The sequence below is a fragment of the Zonotrichia albicollis genome, chromosome 10 (assembly GCF_047830755.1).
Source record: "Zonotrichia albicollis isolate bZonAlb1 chromosome 10, bZonAlb1.hap1, whole genome shotgun sequence".
Classification (NCBI taxonomy): Eukaryota; Metazoa; Chordata; class Aves; order Passeriformes; family Passerellidae; genus Zonotrichia; species Zonotrichia albicollis.
Genome location: NC_133828.1, coordinates 18,825,249 through 18,844,051, shown reverse-complemented (window position 1 = coordinate 18,844,051; position 18,803 = coordinate 18,825,249). Strand labels below are relative to the sequence as shown.

Genomic DNA, 18,803 nt, shown 5'->3' with positions numbered 1-18,803 from the left:
AGATGCTCCTGGTGATTTGGGACTGGGGTCACACTATGTCTCTGGGCAGATTTAGCAGGAGTAAAATGCACTCAGTTTAAACAGAAAATAAACAAACCTGTAATGCTTCTGCTTCTGTTTTCTTTTTGCAGCCTCCACTGGTCCAGGCGATTTTCAGTGGTGATCCAGAAGAGATACGGATGCTGATCTACAAAACTGAGGATGTCAACGCCTTGGTATGTGACTGGCATGTTGTGCACCATACCTGTGGCAATGACAGTATTAAAAATGTCCTCAGTAATTGACAAATAACAGAATGGAAATGATTGGGAAGTGAGAGATTTGGGGCTTCAGTGCTATCCTAAGTAGGAGTCAATGTCATTGTCTCCAGCAGATGACTTTAAAATTTTTAAGTGTATGGTAATTATTCCAAATGTGCAGGTCAGTCAGGGACATTGTTTTTTTTCTCACTGAGAAAATGAATGAAAACAGCTGAAAATTGCATATTTTTACTCTCTGTAGGGCTTCCTTTTATAAAGAGTATTTGCAGATCAGGAGCTGTTATGCATTTGACTCTACTTGAACTAAAGCTCCAATATAATTCTCAGTAGTGAGAGTAAAGAAGCAGAATCTTGGCCACAATTTGCCCACAAAGGAATTACTGTTTTGCAGATTGACTTATTCTAGCCAGAATGGTAAGCAGCTGTAAACAAGTAGTAGTTGAGTGCTTTGGAAGTGAAAAAAGCATCTCCAAGTCAGCTTGGTCTTTTTTGCAGAAATTGGGGTGGGTTTTTTCCCCTTCTTTGATTTTAACTTATATCCTTACTGATAGAAACAAGCCCTGCTGGTCCTGACTACAGTCTGTGGCCTCTCAAGGTGGTGAGAATATAAAGCAGAAGCAGAATGATAATTTCCAGGTGTTTCCTGGACTTTTGAATCAACCTTCCTTTTCTTCATGCTTTGCTGTGATGTAAAGCCATCAGTTTATTCATTGCTAACTCCAGCAGTTGGCCTGGTATGGTCTTGGCACTGCAGCTTTTGTGGGTAGTAGGGTCCAACAGTCTGGTTCAGAGCTACCAAAAGGAGCTAGAGAGGTGATCCTACAGGTCTGGTTGGCTGGGGTTCCACCCTGTTTGCTCTCCAGTAGAAGGAAAGACATGCCACTGTTTTAAATCTGATCCAAGACCTTGGTGTTAAGCTTTCCTCATGATTATCAGTGCCTGATAGTTTTCCTGCAAGTTCCCAAAAGTGCTTCCTTAAAGAATCATCTCCCTCGAATTTCCTCCTCCTTTGTTTCTTGCTGATGATTTTAAAGAAAAAACCAAACCCAGCCAAACAAAACCCCCTTGGCAAGGTAGATGAGCACCACAGTCCCCAAATTTCATCTGTATTTCATGCTGGATTTTCAAAGCCACATTTCCTGTACGAGATTATCGTGTATTTCTCCAATGTTTTTCCAACTTTTGGCTGCAAGTGTGTTAGTGATGGTTGCTAGGGAGATGCTCTCAGCTGTCAGGTGCAAGATTAGATGAAGAACACATGTTTTGCAGATGAGTCCCATCATACTTAATAGAAAAAGTCATTGAATGGTTTTGCCCAGAATACTGCTTACAATGCTCAAAATCCACCCAGGAATGCTTTGCCCCCTCAGGAGCAAAACTCAAAGCTGTTCTTTGAAATAATCTGAAAGATACCGGTCAACCCAAACTCTGAAAGTTGTGTTCTGAATAGTGACTGCAGGGAAGCGTCAATTGCTTAAAATATCACTGAAGAAAGATGAAAAGATTTCCCCCTCATTGTGCTGTGAGCTGGCAATTTGCATTCCATGCTTCTGTTTCTATTTTAAGGGTGTTTTTAATTACTTCCACGTTAGCGTTTGGTTGCTCACATGAGAGGAAACTCTGACAGCATTTGGCAGAGATTTGTCCTTTGTTGATCATTTTGGTTGGCTCTGTTAACACTGGAATAATTCAAATATAGGTAGGACAGGGATACAAAGTAGAAGTGTGGTTTTGCAGTAAGGTTTGGGTATTTCTGCAGTTTAAAGCATCAGGGTATTTTTTATCTCCATTAAGAGAAGTATTGTCAAGTGCATAGAGGAACAACACAAAATTAGGAATGCATGTGCAGACGTCCCAAGAGAAAATTAATCTCAGGAAAGAGTTTGGAGGAAACCAGAAGTTTAAAAGATTTTTTTTTTTTGGTCTGGTAAAATAATTAGTAACTTCCCAAACCAAGGACTTGTTTGTTGATGGAAATGGCTACATTCTGGATACTGCTGTAATTGTGACTTTAAATAAAGTGAAATCTCTTTGGATTACAAGTGTGGTTTCAATTCATTCTGCCACTATAATTGTCACTTTGACTCACCAGTCCCTACCTGTGCTCTACGTGATGCCACCTGTGCATCCTGAGGGCATGGACCCTGTTATATTTAGCTGGCAATGTGCAATTCCCTCCCCTGGGTTCTGAGTACACACTGTGCCCATGGGAAGTGTGGGCAGCATTCAGCAGCCTGTTTTCCCAGGACATTTGTGATGTCACTTGGGCAATCCAGACCACCAGATGAGTTGCAGGTAGACTCTTCTACACTTGCTGTTTGGTACATTTCAATGCTATGTGTATGTAGAGAGGGATATTTTGGAGTGCTCTTTTTACTCAGGGAAGAGTGAGAATGACCCCCAGAATCTAGGGACTAATCTGGATCCAGGTGTCACTCCTTCTTATTTGGGGTTCATAGTACATGAACTGTGCAGCACCTTACACTGCAAAGTCCAGTTGTCGTGTGCAATGTTATAAACCAAAATCCTCTCTGTGAAATTTCCATTTTTAACTCAGTCTTTCAGTTCAGTTTCTCTTCAAAATATCCCAAGTCAAAAAAATACTTCCAGTATTCTTCCCCAAAAGTGATGGGTTGTTTTCAAGTCATTTAGTTATCTATTTTTATTTTTTATCCCCTAATGCTGTGTTTTTTCTTGGATGGAACCCTGCTTCTAGCTGCAGAGATTGCAGGGCCATACATGCAGGACCAGGTATTTAGGGGGTGGTTTATGATGAGATAAAGAGGGAAGGAAGGACGTCATTATGGAGACACATATATGTGTGCAGTTCACGACTTTTCTCCTCATTATCCTGCTTGGAGAGGCATAGATCTGCAGGGCTGCCTTTGTCAGGAGGATTCAGGCTCATTCCAGGTCTTCCCACATGCACACAATTTCTGTATATTCCTGTACTACTTATTGCCAAGCATGTTTCTGGAGGTGCTGTGAGTGCTTGAGGGTACAAATTGGCACCTATTTAGGGTTGTGAGTCTGAAAGGCTTTGCATGTTTGGCATAGCTGAAGAGGGTATTTAGCCTCTAGTAGTGCTGTTTATTTAAGTAGGAAGTGATGCAGAATTTTTTTCCTACAGAGATTATGAACAATTCTCCATTATGTAGCAAAATTGAATATGAAATTACACTGATGTTCTCAATGCAAGGTTGCTAGCATGACTTCTGTTTAGATGATTTTTTTTTTTTTTTTGCTTAGATGTTTTTGAACAGAAAATTTTTTATACAGAAAATTTTTGAACTGTCAAGAAGATTCTGCTGGAGAGCCTGAGAGTCTGAAATATTCTGGGTTGCATTGCAACAGGGTGGTAGTGTAGTAATGGTTACTATGTTATATATATATATCTGTGCTGGTGACTCATCTCATCAGTTTGAGGCAGTTTAGGATGTATAGACCATTAAAGTCTCATGGCAGGGTTTGGCTGTGACTGCATTATTGTCTTCAAAGGCAGCAATATCAGCCTGAAATACTTGAATTTTCTAAATCTTTTCCCATTCTGCGTGATGTGTGCTACCATGCCTTAACACCCCCTATCCAAAGTCAATACTGTGCTTATGAAAGTGGAGGAGTTGTTCAAGTCTATCTTTTGAGTCTTACAGTGAACATCAGTTATCAAAATATCAAAATATTTTCATTCTTTAGGATAACAGTTTCTGTGGTCTCAATCTGGAATTAGTAATTAGGTTTTGAAGTTATGCTTTTCTAGCATAAAAGTCAGTCAGCCTCATGGAAGGAAATTGCTAGATAAGGGGGGAGAAGAAAGATAATTTTTCTTGTTCTGCAAGATCAAAGTATTTGCCTCTTCTGCTTCATGAACACTTGGCAATTTAAGACTCAGTTCAGAAAAATCTTTATTTCTGAGGCTGAGCTGAAGACTGTGGGATGAGAGGTGCTGGAATGAGGATCTGCATTTTCAGATGGGAATTTCTGTTATGATGCAGAAGAAAGAGCACAAAGTATAAGTTATGCAGCTTGACTTTCACCTGTGGTGCTCACAGTCAAACACTTTGATTTACTCTGTGAATTACAGGCTTTAATAAAAGAATGTGTGAGGAGGAGGAAATCTTTGAAGCAGCAGAGATTTTCTTGGTACACCATCAGCTTTTGGCTCCAAACAGTTGTAAATAGCCCAAGAAATAGGTGCTCATGAGCTTTTAGCCTCTTCTGTAGTTCCTAACAGTTCCCAATATTGAATTTTTCTGAAGTTAACTTGTATCTGAAATTTTTTTTTAATGGCTGTGGTATTTAATGAGATATACAACTGTAAATAGAGTGAATGAACAGGAGGTTTGTTTCTGCCACTGTTTTAGTTGGAGTTGACCAGTGGAAGTTATATTAATTAATGAGCTTTATTCTGCCACCCAGGCACATTTTGAAGGTGGTGGGAATGCAAAGGCTTCAGTAACTCTGTTTCTATGGTGGATTAAACTCCTGTAAACTCCAACTATTCCTGTTAGCTGCTCAGTCAGTTTGGTGACAAAGAAAGGTTACATTTATTTTCTGCAGTAGTTGCACTTACATTTTAATAGTAAGTAACTCTGTCCCAAGCATCACCTGATCTGAGCAGTTGCAGTTGATAACAAAATTCAAATCTGTTATCTCCTTTGACATGTAGGCTGTGTTGAGGAGAAAATGTATGTGCCTTTCCTTAACGTGCCTGATAATTTTACATGTGCTGATATGATTCATTCAGCTCACTGTTCTGCTAATCTTCATGTACCCCGGCTCTGATCCAATAGAGCACTTAAGGACTAGTCTAACTTTAAGCCTGTGAGGGCCTTATCCATGCCACTGTGATCACTTGAACAGTTTTAAGCAAGTGTTGAGTGTTTTTCTTGCTGAGGCCTTCTGTTCCTGATTGCCTGGCTGTTAGATTCTTAGTTTCTTTTATCTGTATTGTTAAAAAAAGAAAAAAAAGGTGTACAGATAATATTAACCTGCAGCATCATCTTTTCTGTGAACTAGACTACTAATGCAGTCTAATAGAATCACTGAATGCTCTGGGTTGGAAGTGACATTAAAGATCATCTCATTCCCAACTCCTGCCATGAGGGACACCTTTCGCCTTCCACTAGACCAGGTTGCTCAAAGCTCCATCCAGCCTGGCCCTGGACACTTCCAGGGACAGGGCATCCACAGCTTCTCTGGACAGCCTGTGACAGCACCTCAGCACTTGCACAGTAAAGAATTTATTCTCAGTATCTAATCTACACCTGCCCTCTTTCAGCTTGAAGCCATTTCCCCTTGTCCTATCACTACACTCCCTTGTGAAAAGTCCTTCTCCAGCTCTCTTGTAGGCCCCCTTCAGGTACTGGAAAGAGAGTTTATCTCATCTCAGTGTGATTTTCTAGCCATTGTTTATAGCTTATCTACTGTCTCTTGCTGACCTTTTATTCTTCTGAGAACTGCACTGGAAGCAGGTCTGTTTATTTCTCTTAATGCTTTTTGTAATCCTGTTATCATCTCTTCCCTTCACTTATTTTCCTTGCCTTGATAATGTATGTTGAGGTTTGGGGTTCTGCCAAGCCTTTCCTTGAAAGGACAATTTTTATCCCTCTCTCTCTGTGTAGCCTCCAGTGTTTAGATCATTATGGATTCACTTTTGTGCTCCTGTTCCCAGCAGCACAAGATGAGGAGCTGGAGTTGGATGAGTGTTGGGGTGCTGGGTGCTGAGCCAGACAGTGAGGAGCTGTGGCTGTGAGGGACCAGGGCTCTGAGGGGACACATGGCTGTGCTGGGACAGACAGACAGAAGCCTCAGTTCCTCTGTTGGGGTACCAGTGCTGTGCACAGTCTGACCAGGAGCTCAGGGATATTCTCAGTGAGCTGTTCACTGTGCACAGTCTGACCAGGAGCTCAGGGATGTTCTCAGTGAGCTGTTCACTGTGCACAGTCTGACCAGGAGCTCAGGGATGTTCTCCAGTGAGCTGTTCACTGTGCACAGTCTGACCAGGAGCTCAGGGATGTTCTCCAGTGAGCTGTTCACTGTGCACAGTCTGACCAGGAGCTCAGGGATGTTCTCCAGTGAGCTGTTCACTGCCTGCTTGGCTGCAGGAGTAGTGTGTGGGTTTCTCCCTGCCAAACTCCTTAAAATGTTGCCTGTGTGCAAGTCAAGGCTGATTTGTGCCTGGTTGTGATAAATGGATAAATTTCAGGGTTTTTTTTCCTCTTGGAGAAATGAAGCTTAAATTCAGTTTTGTGAGTAACCCATCTTTATCTGAAAACTGGATTCACACTCAATATGATAGGGCTTTGTATTGATTTTAAAAACTGAAAGCTTAGAAGGCTTACATAGTGAGTTATTCCTGTTACAGAAGAGTAAAATTTTCTGTTTCATGTCCTTTCCTCCCTCAGAATATCAAATTTGCATCAGTTTTACAGTTTAATACAGAAAATTGCTTATAATCAACAGAGCACTGGGTAGCCTTGGTTCCATGATACAGAAAATTGCTTGGCCTGGTACCATTAGCATTCAAGTTCCAAGTGCTCTGCCCTTGCCAAACTTGGCTGTGTTGCACTGACAGGTACAATGGCTATTACAAGTTCTGTGTTGTACTAAAGAGAGCTTTATGCATTAATAACAGCAAACTAAGAAAAAATAAAACCGTTATTTTGTATATCTGTTGATCAGTCAGTATGTTTTTTTTGCCATGAGTAGCCTTAGGACAGGGAATATGAAAGCTGTGGAAGATCTCATATACACTTATGTAGCCTGTAGAAGCTGTTCTGTGGTGTTAGGAATGAAGCATATGAGAGTAACTTGTCATATTGGTTCTTGAGGGAACACTGCTGCATGGACACTGCTTAATATTCTTTGGATTTGCTTACCATGTGAGAAAGTGAAAGCCTGTAAGAGATCTTCCTCTCTGACCTGTGACAATCAGGGTTTTATGTACTCAGTTTTCTGAGTGTTTGATGTGCATGCCCAATACCTAAGATCAAAACCCAACGCAGCAGAATTTGAGGATTATGTACATGATGTATGTTTAAAAAAACCATACAAACACAAAAATTAAATATAAACTGTTCTGGTGATCAGTGATGCTCTGTACTTCTCAGTGATGGAAAACAATTTTCAACATTCCCATGACAAATGTTTTGGCTACACAGATTTGTCCACATTTATAGCATACTTTGAAGATATTCCAAAATAGCTCATGGTTGATTATTGCTTGGGCATGTTGAAAGTGATGTTTTTCATGACAGGCTCAGAGATCTTTTTCAGGGACAGGATGTAAATATTGGTAGGATTTCTCTGTTGATACTGTTTGAAGGAAGTGCTGAATTTGTTACCAGTTTAAAATATTTAACGCTAGTAGTTGCAATAATTTGGATTGCTAAGGTCTTTTAGAACTTATTTTTGTGGTTTAGAAACAAAAATGAAATAACATTTAGGGCTGGAAACAGCACAATGAGCAGTATTAGCAGTTCTTGTGATTGTTTTTGCCCATATTGTAATATTTAGCAGTTTCTTTTAAAGGCTTGTGTTCTGGAATCAGCTGAATAAAGCAGTAAAATAAAGGGGTTTTATGAACACTGTATTTATATCCCTTGAATTGATAATAAAAAAACCCTGTGAAATGGACTCCTTAATTTGGAAAATTACAGAAATAAAAAAAACCTCTGCATCCTTCAAAAGTTATTTATATATATATATATATATATATATATATATATATATATATATATAACTTCCGAATATATATATGTGTGTGTGTATATATATATATGTATGTATCTTAGCAATTCTTATAAGTTTAAAGACAGATTTGTCTGGTAATACTTTATTTATGTTTAAAGGTCATTCAAGATGTACATGCCCATCTTGGGCTGCTGTAGGTATCCAGGCTATGGTCTACAAGAACCTTTGTAGACCAAGAAGAGTTTGTATCTTGGCCTTGTGTGTGGTTCCAAATAATTCTCCTGAGTTATCCTTTTGAAGCCTCTGGTTTTGTACTGTTGATGCAAGGTGCATTACAAAGTCTGATATCCAGAAGCATCTGGATTGTGCTGCTGTGATACCTAAGAGTGGAAAATGTTTCTGAAAGAGACCTAAAGATGCTGTCTTTGCTCATTTTAGCTTTGATTTCATCTACCTGTAACAGGATGTCAGAGTAAAGGCAATATCTCTGCAAGGTCTGGTGAAAATGAGTGATAAAAAATAGAGGATTATTGGGAGGAAGAGTGTTGTTGAGCTCTCGAATTTTATTCTTTCACTGGCTGAGATTGCATTTCTAATTACAAACAGAAATGCACATTAAAAAAAAGATACAAATTCTTTGCTCTTTTACACCAATGGCTGCACTTGTTGATCATGTTTTATAACTGGACAATCTGTGGTTTTGTAGGATGCCGAGAAAAGAACGCCCCTTCATGTTGCATCATTCCTGGGGGATGCAGACATCATTGAGCTCCTCATTTTGTCAGGTAAGGTACAGTCCCTCACTGCTGTTAACTGGTAAATCAGCTAATTTTAAAGCTACAGCAAAACATACATGAGGGAGTTTTGGGCATTGTTTATTTCTGAGTTTCACAGAGCTTGTTGCATTTCTTGCAAGCTTAGAAAATATATTTAAATTTGGTGATAAAATCATAAAAAGCACCCTGTGACTTAGCAGAATTAATAAACAAAGTAACTTTTAACAACTTATAAAGCCTTCAAACTGACAGTATTTGTGAGTCGGAAACTTGCTGAAGCACATATTTGAAATATGGCTTCATATCCTGGAGTACAAGAATTCCTGTTAAGCAAAAATTATGGAATAAGAGCAAAAAATTATTAATCAGCCTAAATGAGTTGTAAGTGCTATTTACATTAGAAGCATGTTTCTAAGAATCAGGAAGTTTATTTGGATATTAGAAACTGTAGAGTAGGAAGTATCTAAACAAAAGAAATAAAAGTTTCCCAACTGTTGTAGTGACAGAAAACACGATCAAAATATGTCAGAACAAAGCATAAAGCAGTCATCTCTCAAGAAGGGAGCATAATTCATGGCAAACTCCTGGATGTGCTGGCAGATTTCAAAGCAGTGTTTTTCTAAGCTGGAGAACTCTAAGAGTAAAGCTTATGAGGATTTAAGAACGTGGGACTGAAAGGAACCTTATGGTACAAACTTCTAACCCCTTGCAAGCAACTTTGCTACACAGTTGGTTTCACAATTTTTTAGACAGCTTCTTCAAATGAATTCCATATATTTTTTTAAAGTTACTTCAGAATTCTCAGCCCTTTGATTACAAGGCACCTTCTAATTTCCAGCCTTGAATCCTAGAATAATTCAGGCTGGAAGGTATTTCTAGAGATGACCTGATCCAGCCTCCTGCTCAAAGCACTGAATTTCAAAGTCAGATCAGGCTGTTGATGGGTACATGCAGAGCACACAATTGCATTTCTTTGGCTCACCACTCTAGCCAGACCTGGAGAAGGCAGAAAATGAGAACTCACTTTGCTGTAGCTGTGTTTCCTCTCTTCATTTTGGGGGAATTCTGGGTTGCTTAATTGCTTAGTGAGGGTAACTAGCTGGCCATACATCAGCTCTTCCTGCTCTACCCCTGACAGCAGCAGAATGGTTGAAAAGAGCAGTGCTCTGCTGACAGATTATGCTTGGGTGGGTTTTCAATGTGCTAAATGCAAGCATGATTTTCTTCCTTGCGAGGAAGGAGTTAATAAATTTAATCTCTCCATGTGTTCTTGCAGTGTGTGTTGTTTGTCACATACTGCTGTTCCATTGTGGTGTGAGGAGATTGCAGGAGCAATGTGTTTTTTCAAGTTTTGCAAGCATCAGCACAGGCAATATCCTCATCAAGAGAAATGTGAAATAGTTTTGCCCATTTTTCCCAAACATCATTCCCAAAAACGTCCCAGTGAATGTTCCTGGTGAGGGAAGAAGACTTTCTACAGTTCCTCTGGGACACTTAGTTCTAGCACCTCACTGCCAAAATGTCATCCATTATAGGGTTATAGGTTATAGGGTTTGTCTAATCAACAGCATAAAATGTAGGTGGTGCATCTTGGGGAGTTTTTATATATCCAAATAAGTGTGAAAAACTTATAATGTGGGCTTTTAAAAATTGAACTTTGTGTCAGTGGGACTGTGGACCTTTCCCCACTAGCTCAGCATGAGTAAAAATTAATTTTGTGTTGTGTGTTCTACTTATTCATTGTTCTTTAATATATGAAGTATCATTACTCGTGATGAGCATGAGTATTGTATCCAAGAGCAGGTTTGGAGGTTTCTGAGAATTGAAGGAGCAGGTTTATGACTTGTTATAAACACCTCTTTGTGACTGTGATCCTTCCATTATCTAGGCTGCAGGTACAGGTACAGCATCTTCCTTTGCTTCACCTCTTCAGTCAGCAAATGCTAGTAGTGAAAGTGTATCATAAAATATAAATCTGAACATAACATTCCGTTACATAAGCAGGAAAACTTTGTTGTCTGACTTTAAATGCAATGGTGTTTTCACAGAGAGAAAGCACACAAACACTTGCTGTTGGTGTCAAGCAATATTCTCAGCATGAGGAGAAGCTAGGAGCAGTATCAGCACTTTTCATTTTGTTCAGGAGAGAAGTTAAATTAAATACACACCTTCTGAGATTTGTGGTCCATAAACTGGTGGTGGCACAAATAAATGTAGTGTCAAATGAATGAAATTTCTGCCCGGGTGGCTGGAGACAGACCAGGAATGGCTTTCTAGGTAGCCACTGAAATGGACTCTGTTGGAACTGGTACAGAAGGGAGAGTGCCAGATCCCTCAGCTGGTGTGAGTCACCCTGGCCCATTGAATGTCAGAACCAGAGGGGTTTGCACCTGCCCCAAGGTCTGATCCATAATCAGCTGGTTCCAACTGGGGAAGGGTGCTGAGGGGTTTTGGTTTTTTGAGTACTTCTTCACTTCCTTCTGTCAGAAAGGAGAACGAGCGAGGTAACCATCTCAGAGAAGGAATCTCTGTGGGTGCCACAGTCATGGACGTGCAGGAACAATTGTCTGGGCAAATAAAAGCTGCATTCCCATTTGGGCTGGTTCCTGAGAGTATCATGTTTGAGCTCTGCCCCTTACCCCTTGTTCCCCACCAAGGCACTTGCTGTCTTGGCAATATTGCCTTGCTTTACCCTTTCAGAGGGCTCTGGGCTTCTTGCCAGGAAACTGTCCTTACATTTTGGTGGGCCAGTTGCTGTGTCTTACAGGAGAAATTGGAAAGGTGCAAGTAAATAATGACATAAATAGGTTAAAGAGTACAGTTTTCTTCCTCCATTGACTATCCCTAATATTGGAGATTCAGACTGTGGAATCTAGAGATGTGGATTTGGCAGATGTGCTGGACAGAAAAGTGTACTTTAGTTATAATAAAGAGATGTTAACTTTATTCCTGAAAGCACGCATCAAGTTGTTTATTTCAGATCTCAAAAGAACAGAGGCAGTTTCAGATTTATTTCCTCTTCTGGCAGAAAAATTTGAGAGTGAAAAATGGCAAAGATTACAAAACATCCATATTAAAGAAAAGTAGAATACACTGTTGATTTTATCTGTAACATTATATGTTATGTTGTCTACTTCAGCCTCACAAACCCTACAGCTAAGTCTTTCTGTCAGGCTCAGGAAGAGCATGGTGGAGAAAGTTAAGTTGAGAAAAGGCTTTACTCTGAAGAGCTTCTTTTGTAAAGTGGATATTTTATAGGATGGGTGGGTGCTGTAGCTATCTGAAAGGATTTAAAGTGAAACCTTTAAAGCAGCTTCTATTTTCAAGGAAGATTGTGCCATGAATGACACAATTTACACCAATTTGAGTGGTTTTCAGCCCTCTTTGTCCTTACAGACACACAGATTAATTCATGAAGTATTGTAGGGAAGTGCACTGAGACGTCGTTAAGGTACTTGGTCCAGAGTGAAGAGAGGGACACTGAATTTCTGGTTGATTTGGAGGATGTGTTGTGGGTTGGTCTCGTGAATTTAAGCTTCTGGTGTTTGTACACTCATTTTAGATGTGGTAGCATGTTCTAGAGCACTTAGTCTTTAAAACTGGATTTCTGTGTTACTCTGCTTTCAAAGGGCCGTCCCAGGATAGGCCCCCAAGTTTCTGGAATGCAGAGGACACCTTTGAAAACATGAGCATTGCTCTCCCAGTGCCTCTGCTTGATCATCCTTAAAATGACAGATATTTTCTGTCCCCAAAGGAGTGCATCAGTGCTGGTGAAGTTTTTTCACTGTTGTTAACCATTGCCTACGAAGAACTGCTGGGAACCTAGAAGCTGAATTATGGTGAAGGAAGTGGCAGTGCAAGAGGAAATGTTTTGAAACGTCTCTTCAGAAGATGTGCATCTCAGTAAATGCACAAGAGCAGGTTCTGTAGCAGGCAACAGGTGAATTGTGTAGCTCCTGAAAAACAGAAATCACAAACACATTCAGCTGATGCACTGCATTAGACACCTAAGAGCAATTTCACTGTTTCACATAAAGAGGCACAAAGAGGTAAAAGGATGTGTAAAACAGCTGGGAAAGAAAAGGCTGATAGTGTGCTGTGCATTATTTTATTTACACTGGTCTTGTTTTCCTTTTACTGTTTTCTTCAGTTTTCTTGGTAACTGTTTCAGTTTCTCAAAGGGTAAGTGGATCAGTGAAGGGCATGAATAGCTACTGATGGAGATACTTCTCTAGGTTTTCATCTTCTTTGTACTCACCAGTGCTGCTGGAGTTGTTAAATACTGAGGAATAATCTTGGTCATGCTTTCCTACTCTACATATTAGCCTTTCTTTTTTGTAACCCTCTGCTTGTAGGAGTTAGTGAATGGGTAGAGGTAAAACAAAAGAAACCTTAGTTAAGAACATAAGGCAAAAACCCCCAAGGCAAATACAAAAACAATTTCTAAATCCAAAAACTTTAGAGATTGCTGTCAATCACAAGGAATTTATGTAAGCAGTTTCCATCTCCAAGACCCCTACCAGGCCAAACCAGGATAATGGAAGGTGCCTTGAAGTCCTGTCAGCTTCCTGATGGTGAATAAAGTCATTGCTTTATTGGTCTCTAGAGCCTCTCACAGTGCAGGCAAAGGGCAGGATGCTAATGTGTCAACTGTAATGGCCTCCTCACAAAGAAAAAAGGCAAAAGCTTCCTTCCTTAGGCAGATTAATTAGAGAACTCTTTGACACTGTATCTTTTCCAAAGTGTGTTTTTCCAGAGGGCAGGTTGTACCACCAGGTACCAGGTTCTGAGGTGAGTTTGGAGGATTGCCTCTAATTGTTGCAGTAGCTATGAAAGTGGAATTGTTTTTCTTGCAGCCAAAAAACGGCATCCTGACTTGTGGAAATATGCAAGAACTTGTTTCTTCTGTGATTATCTAGAATGATTCCCAATAACCACTGTGATTCACAGGCAAGAATCTTAATATTCCTGAGAATCAGCTCTCAGAAAGTACTGGTGATTCAGAGAGTGGGATTTATTAATTACAGCTTTTGAATGCACTGAAGTTATGGTGCAAAATGAAGCTTCAGCATCCCTTTGTTCATGAAGTTCAGAGGCTCACCCAGGCTGTGCTTCTCTAATTTTTTTCTGAATGTTCTACCTTTCTCAGACTAATGCTGCTGCCTGCAAACCTGTGAGGCACTATATTTTCAGGTTAAGCCCTTTTTAAAATGAGTTTCTCTAATCCTTATGACTAGATGTCCTTCCTGAGGTATCACATCAGTGAATAGCTTTAGTATTTCTTGCAAAGAAATCTTTTTGATCACACAAATGTACGGGATACCTTTAAAAAAAAAAATTGGGGGTTTGCAGTCAGTCAGGACCACTGTGGTTGTCAAATATTCTTCCTTTATCCTTATTTCTGGCAAGCCAGCCCAAATCCATCCTCTTGCCCAGCTGCTCTTGTCAGAGCACCTGTTAGCACTGAACTGCAGAGGAGGCAGATGAGTTGTGTTCTTCATCCCTGCTCTTCTGTTGTTTGCCCAGGAACACCCACAGAACCTGATGTAGTCAGTGCCCAGTTCTGTCTCCAACCTGAGCATTTCCTGGTCCTGTATTCTTGATCCCAGCAGGATTTGTGAAGCAGGGAAGTGATTATTTTTTGGTGGTTTGCCTGATGAAGCTGGAAACAAGAAGTGGTTGCTCAGGCTAGTTCCTTTCATGTCTGCAGATGGCAAAGTGCTTTAAGCAAAGGGTGCTTTTCTTCCCCCCAGCTCTATCAGTTGATCTAAAAAAATACATCCACATAGACACATGTGTACATGCATACATAGGTAATTCCTTCCAACAAACCTTGCTTCTTTCGTGTCCTGTAAACAAAGCAATTTCTAACAATAGTCCTATCTAGCTGGTTCTTTTCTTTCTGAATCCCTCTTTTTCTATCTGACATCTGTTAATGCATTTTCAAGGTGAGCATGGTGCCAGGAGAGTCCTGGGGAGCACGGAGAGTGCCGAGTACTCAGCTCTGGTCACTGGGAAGCAGCTGGGCAGGGCTCCCAAGGCGTGCCTGTAACCTCTGCTGTCTGCTTGCAGGAGCTCGTGTCAATGCCAAGGACAACATGTGGCTGACTCCTCTCCATCGAGCAGTTGCTTCCAGAAGTGAAGTGAGTAAGATTTGATTACCCTGCTTTTGCACATGACCAACGTGCTGGGGGAAGGGCAAACCCTGCAGAGCTGTGGTGGGTGGCATGGGCATGCAAAGAGGGAAGGCATTTCCTGCATGCAGGGCTTTGCAGCTGGAGGTCAGTGTTTCCGTGTTACCTGTAGCTGCTCTTGAGCCTTCGTGTGCTTGATTCCCGCCTTGCCTTACATTACCCTAGCAAGTCACAGGGAGCAGTGAGCAGGACTCACATGGGATAGAGTCCACAGTGGTCTACAATGCCCACACTATCTTCAGGTGGTGAAAAAAGAGAAATGGATCCCTGTGGGTGTGTGCATGCTGTGTGTGTGCCAGAAGGGAGTGGATGTGGATGTGATCCAACATGCATTACCACATAATTTGTTTTGGTTAATTACATCTCAAGGCATCCGTTAGGTTTTCTGTTAATGCATTTGATTCATGCAGAAGGGAGGGTTTGCCCATGTTTCTTCTGCTCGACAAATAGAATTATTCTGGGATCGTGTTGTACCCCTTCCATTGCTGTCTTAAAAAGGAGCATCAATAACTACTGGGAGTGTAGCTCGGGCATTACTCTGTTTCCAACTGCACCATTATTCTTGGCTTTCCTTTGTGGACCTCCCTGTCTACTTTCACCCTCCCAAAACTTCATTACCAGTGAGCCCAACTGCAGGCTGAATTGGCTGCTGGGGATGAGGGGAGGGGTTGTGAAGCAGACAGAGGGTGGCTGTCTTCCAGAGCCTGATGGACTCGAATCACCTCTGTAACAATCCAGCGCTTGCCAAGCCTGGAGGCAGGAATCCTGGGCTCGCTTCTGAACTCGGGCATTGTTAGGCTGCTGGCTGAGCTTCCCAGCTGCTGGCATCCCCTGGAACCCTCTGAAAGGAATATCTGATAGACTGTGAATGCTGTAATGAGGCAAAATACAAAAAGCCATGTTGGGAAACAAAGATCAGACTTAAACCTTAAAAATCAGCCACAGTCTTGCTGATGCAGGAATTGCAGCGTGCTTGGTTTCTGGTTTTGGATGTGTCAGAGTACATGATTTTATCATCAGCCACAGTCCTTGCAGAAAATGTATGTCTTTCTTTGGCTTTGTGTCTCATCTTTAACTCTTTGTCAGCTGAAGCACAATGAGAAAGTGTGCTGGCAGTTCTGGTACCTCTCAGTGAGTACCCAGGGGCATTAGTGAGGCGGCAGGGGAAGGCATCAGCCTTTCATCCCTCTTCATGGTATACTTCATAAACACATTCAGCTTTCTTCTCCCGCCATTTTTTCTTCATTATTTATACTAGAATTGCTACTTTTGGTAACAATTTGGAAACAGGATTTATTATTTTTGAGGCTTATTCAGTGCTGCTTTTTGCCTTCTTACACAAGTGAGCAAATGTGCAGCTTTGATGGTGATAGCAATAGATAGCAGTAGGTGAATTCAGAGTTCCCATTGATAGAAGATGAGTTGGTGGTCCAGAAGCTGACCAGTAGGACTTGGTGTAGTTTTGGAAGTTCTTGTAAGCACAGTTGTTTTTAGAATGATCACCAACAAATTTTATTATCAGTCTTTTACTAGAAGATTTCAGAGGATTCAGAAGTTATCTCCTTGAATCCTTTTATATGTTGGTTAAAAGAATGGATTCTTCTTTACTTATGTCTTGATGATTTTCAGGGGCTTTAGGGATTTATGTTTATTTACAAATCAGTAACCCTTAGGGTGTCTGTGTAGGATTGTTAATGGATATATCAGCTTTCAGCCCTAAACAGTTTAAAAAAGTTTAGAGATTTCAATTTGTTAAATTGGGATAGCTAGAGACAATGACTGCAGAGGCTTACACCACAGCTGGGCACTGCATGCATAGGGAGAAACTATAATAAAAGGGTAAAACTCATGCTTTAAAAACAATAGAATTAAAACTTTTCCATTAGGATTTTAACTTTTGATTCCAAATCTGAAAGAGCAGCAGACTGCAGATGTAAACAAAAATATGTAAATATTTTTATTTTAAAATCTAAGTATTTTTAGCTTCGGATATTCAGTCCTTATTATTTACTTCTAAAAATTCTCCTTTAACATTTTTTTTTCTTTCACTAAGAGTGCATGAAGTTTCCTGCTGACTTCATGTCCCAGCTGCGTAGGTCTCCAGTGAATTGCATTGAAATGACTCTTAAAATAGTAGGCCTAGTAATTTAAAAAACAAAATCCTATTGAGACATCAACAGTCATATATCATTATTGGTGCAGTGTCACTCACTGAACAAATCTGTTAGAGGAGAGTTTGTGAGATGGCTGTAGAAAATGAAACTGCTGAGATCATTTGAGGACAAAGACATAAAACTCCCAGTATATATGTAGTGTTGATACAGACTGCAGGCACTCTCCTGGGCCATTCTAGATATAAAAGTACTATGTAAACATACAGTATGTGTTTGTTATTTATTAATAAAATTTTGGCTGGGCTTAACAGAAAACTGTGCAGTTTGTGGAAAAAGAATAAGGTACTCTGTAGGACTAGGGCTCTCCCACATACCAGATGTGAGTTGTATTTATCAGACAAGGCTGCTTGAATGCTACTGTGTCCCAGTAGTTCCTCTGTATTTTGTTTGTTTCTGGGGAGAAAAAGGAAGAAGAAAAGAAATGCAATTTTGAGAAAAATGTGTAGTTTTTGTCTGTCTTGTTTAATGGCATATGCATGAGTAGAAGCAGAAATGAACTGATTATGAGTTCTCCAGCAAGAGAGGCTCTCAAGAGAGAACAGTACATTTTCTCATTGGGAAATATTTACTTTTAACCAACAAAATTAACCTTAAAAGATGTTTGGTCTCAGGCTGACAGAATGGATATTGCAGTCCAGACCCTTGGCCTATGCTTAGGCCTTGGGGAGGAAAGGAATGCTAATACTGAGCTGGGGACACCAGAATTCTCATGTTTTTGAAAAGCTAAAGTTTTGGTTTCACACATTCTTCTTTATTTTCTCCTTTTTCCTGTTTATGAATAAAATGTGCAGCACTTCGCTGTTATTTTGACATGCTTTTCATTTTGTGGATGATCCTTGTAGCAGTGTGTGTTGGGTTTGTGTGGCAAGGGTGGGGTAGTGGGGGTGTTGTCTGTGAGAAGCTTCTTCATGTTGGACAGAGCCAGTGCCAGGCAGCTCCAGGTTGTCCAGCTGCTGGCCAAGGCTGGGCCAACAGTGATGGCAGGAATAGCTCAAGTGAGTTAATTTCTTCACTGGAAGCACAGTTATGAGGTACTGATGGTTAATCAACCAAACAGGATGGGCTGTCTGCATAGGACATGTTCAAATCCACCCAGCAAGTTTTGACTGTGAGGCCTTTTTACTGCTCTCACTGAGAGTAGAGGCGATGTGTGCTGGGCCATTGGAATGGACAGTGCCATTCCACAAGGCTGGGAGGTGGTTGGGATGGCTGTTGTTGCCTCTGCTGGCCCCCCTCAGCTGGGTGCCGGAGCTGTTGGGGCAGCGCTGTGCGTTTGCTGGAGCTGAGGGCTGTGGCTGTGCTGCCCTTGCAGGAAGCCGTGCAGGTGCTCATCAAGCACTCGGCCGACGTCAACGCCCGCGACAAGAACTGGCAGACCCCACTGCACGTGGCAGCCGCCAACAAGGCAGTGAAGTGTGCTGAGATCCTGATCCCCCTGCTGAGCAGCGTCAACGTGTCGGACCGCGGCGGGCGCACGGCGCTGCACCACGCCGCGCTCAACGGCCACATCGAGGTGAGCGCCGCCAGCCACGCTCCTGCCTCGTTCTCTACTCTTGCACTAGGCTCAGTCTGGACTCTGTCGTTATCTAATTGTAACAGTTCCATACCTCCTTGGTGATTTCTCATGGGCAGCTCCTCACAGCACTGACTCCTCCTTCTTCACAGCACAGCCAACAAACTCCAGCTTGCTTCTCAACCAGCTAACCC

General features: G+C 41.2%; 1 protein-coding gene across 14 annotated transcripts in view; it reads left to right on the top strand.

Moving 5' to 3' along the window:
- The window catches only part of ANKRD44 (ankyrin repeat domain 44), a 131,966-nt gene that overhangs the window by 62,045 nt on the left and 51,118 nt on the right, over nucleotides 1-18,803 (top strand). For all 14 annotated transcript variants that reach the window (XM_074548219.1, XM_074548222.1, XM_074548221.1 and 11 more), the window contains exons 2-5: nucleotides 132-215; nucleotides 8,659-8,737; nucleotides 14,801-14,871; nucleotides 18,409-18,609. In XM_074548219.1, the coding sequence (XP_074404320.1) occupies nucleotides 132-215; nucleotides 8,659-8,737; nucleotides 14,801-14,871; nucleotides 18,409-18,609 (435 nt within the window). The remainder of the gene's footprint in view (nucleotides 1-131; nucleotides 216-8,658; nucleotides 8,738-14,800; nucleotides 14,872-18,408; nucleotides 18,610-18,803) is intronic.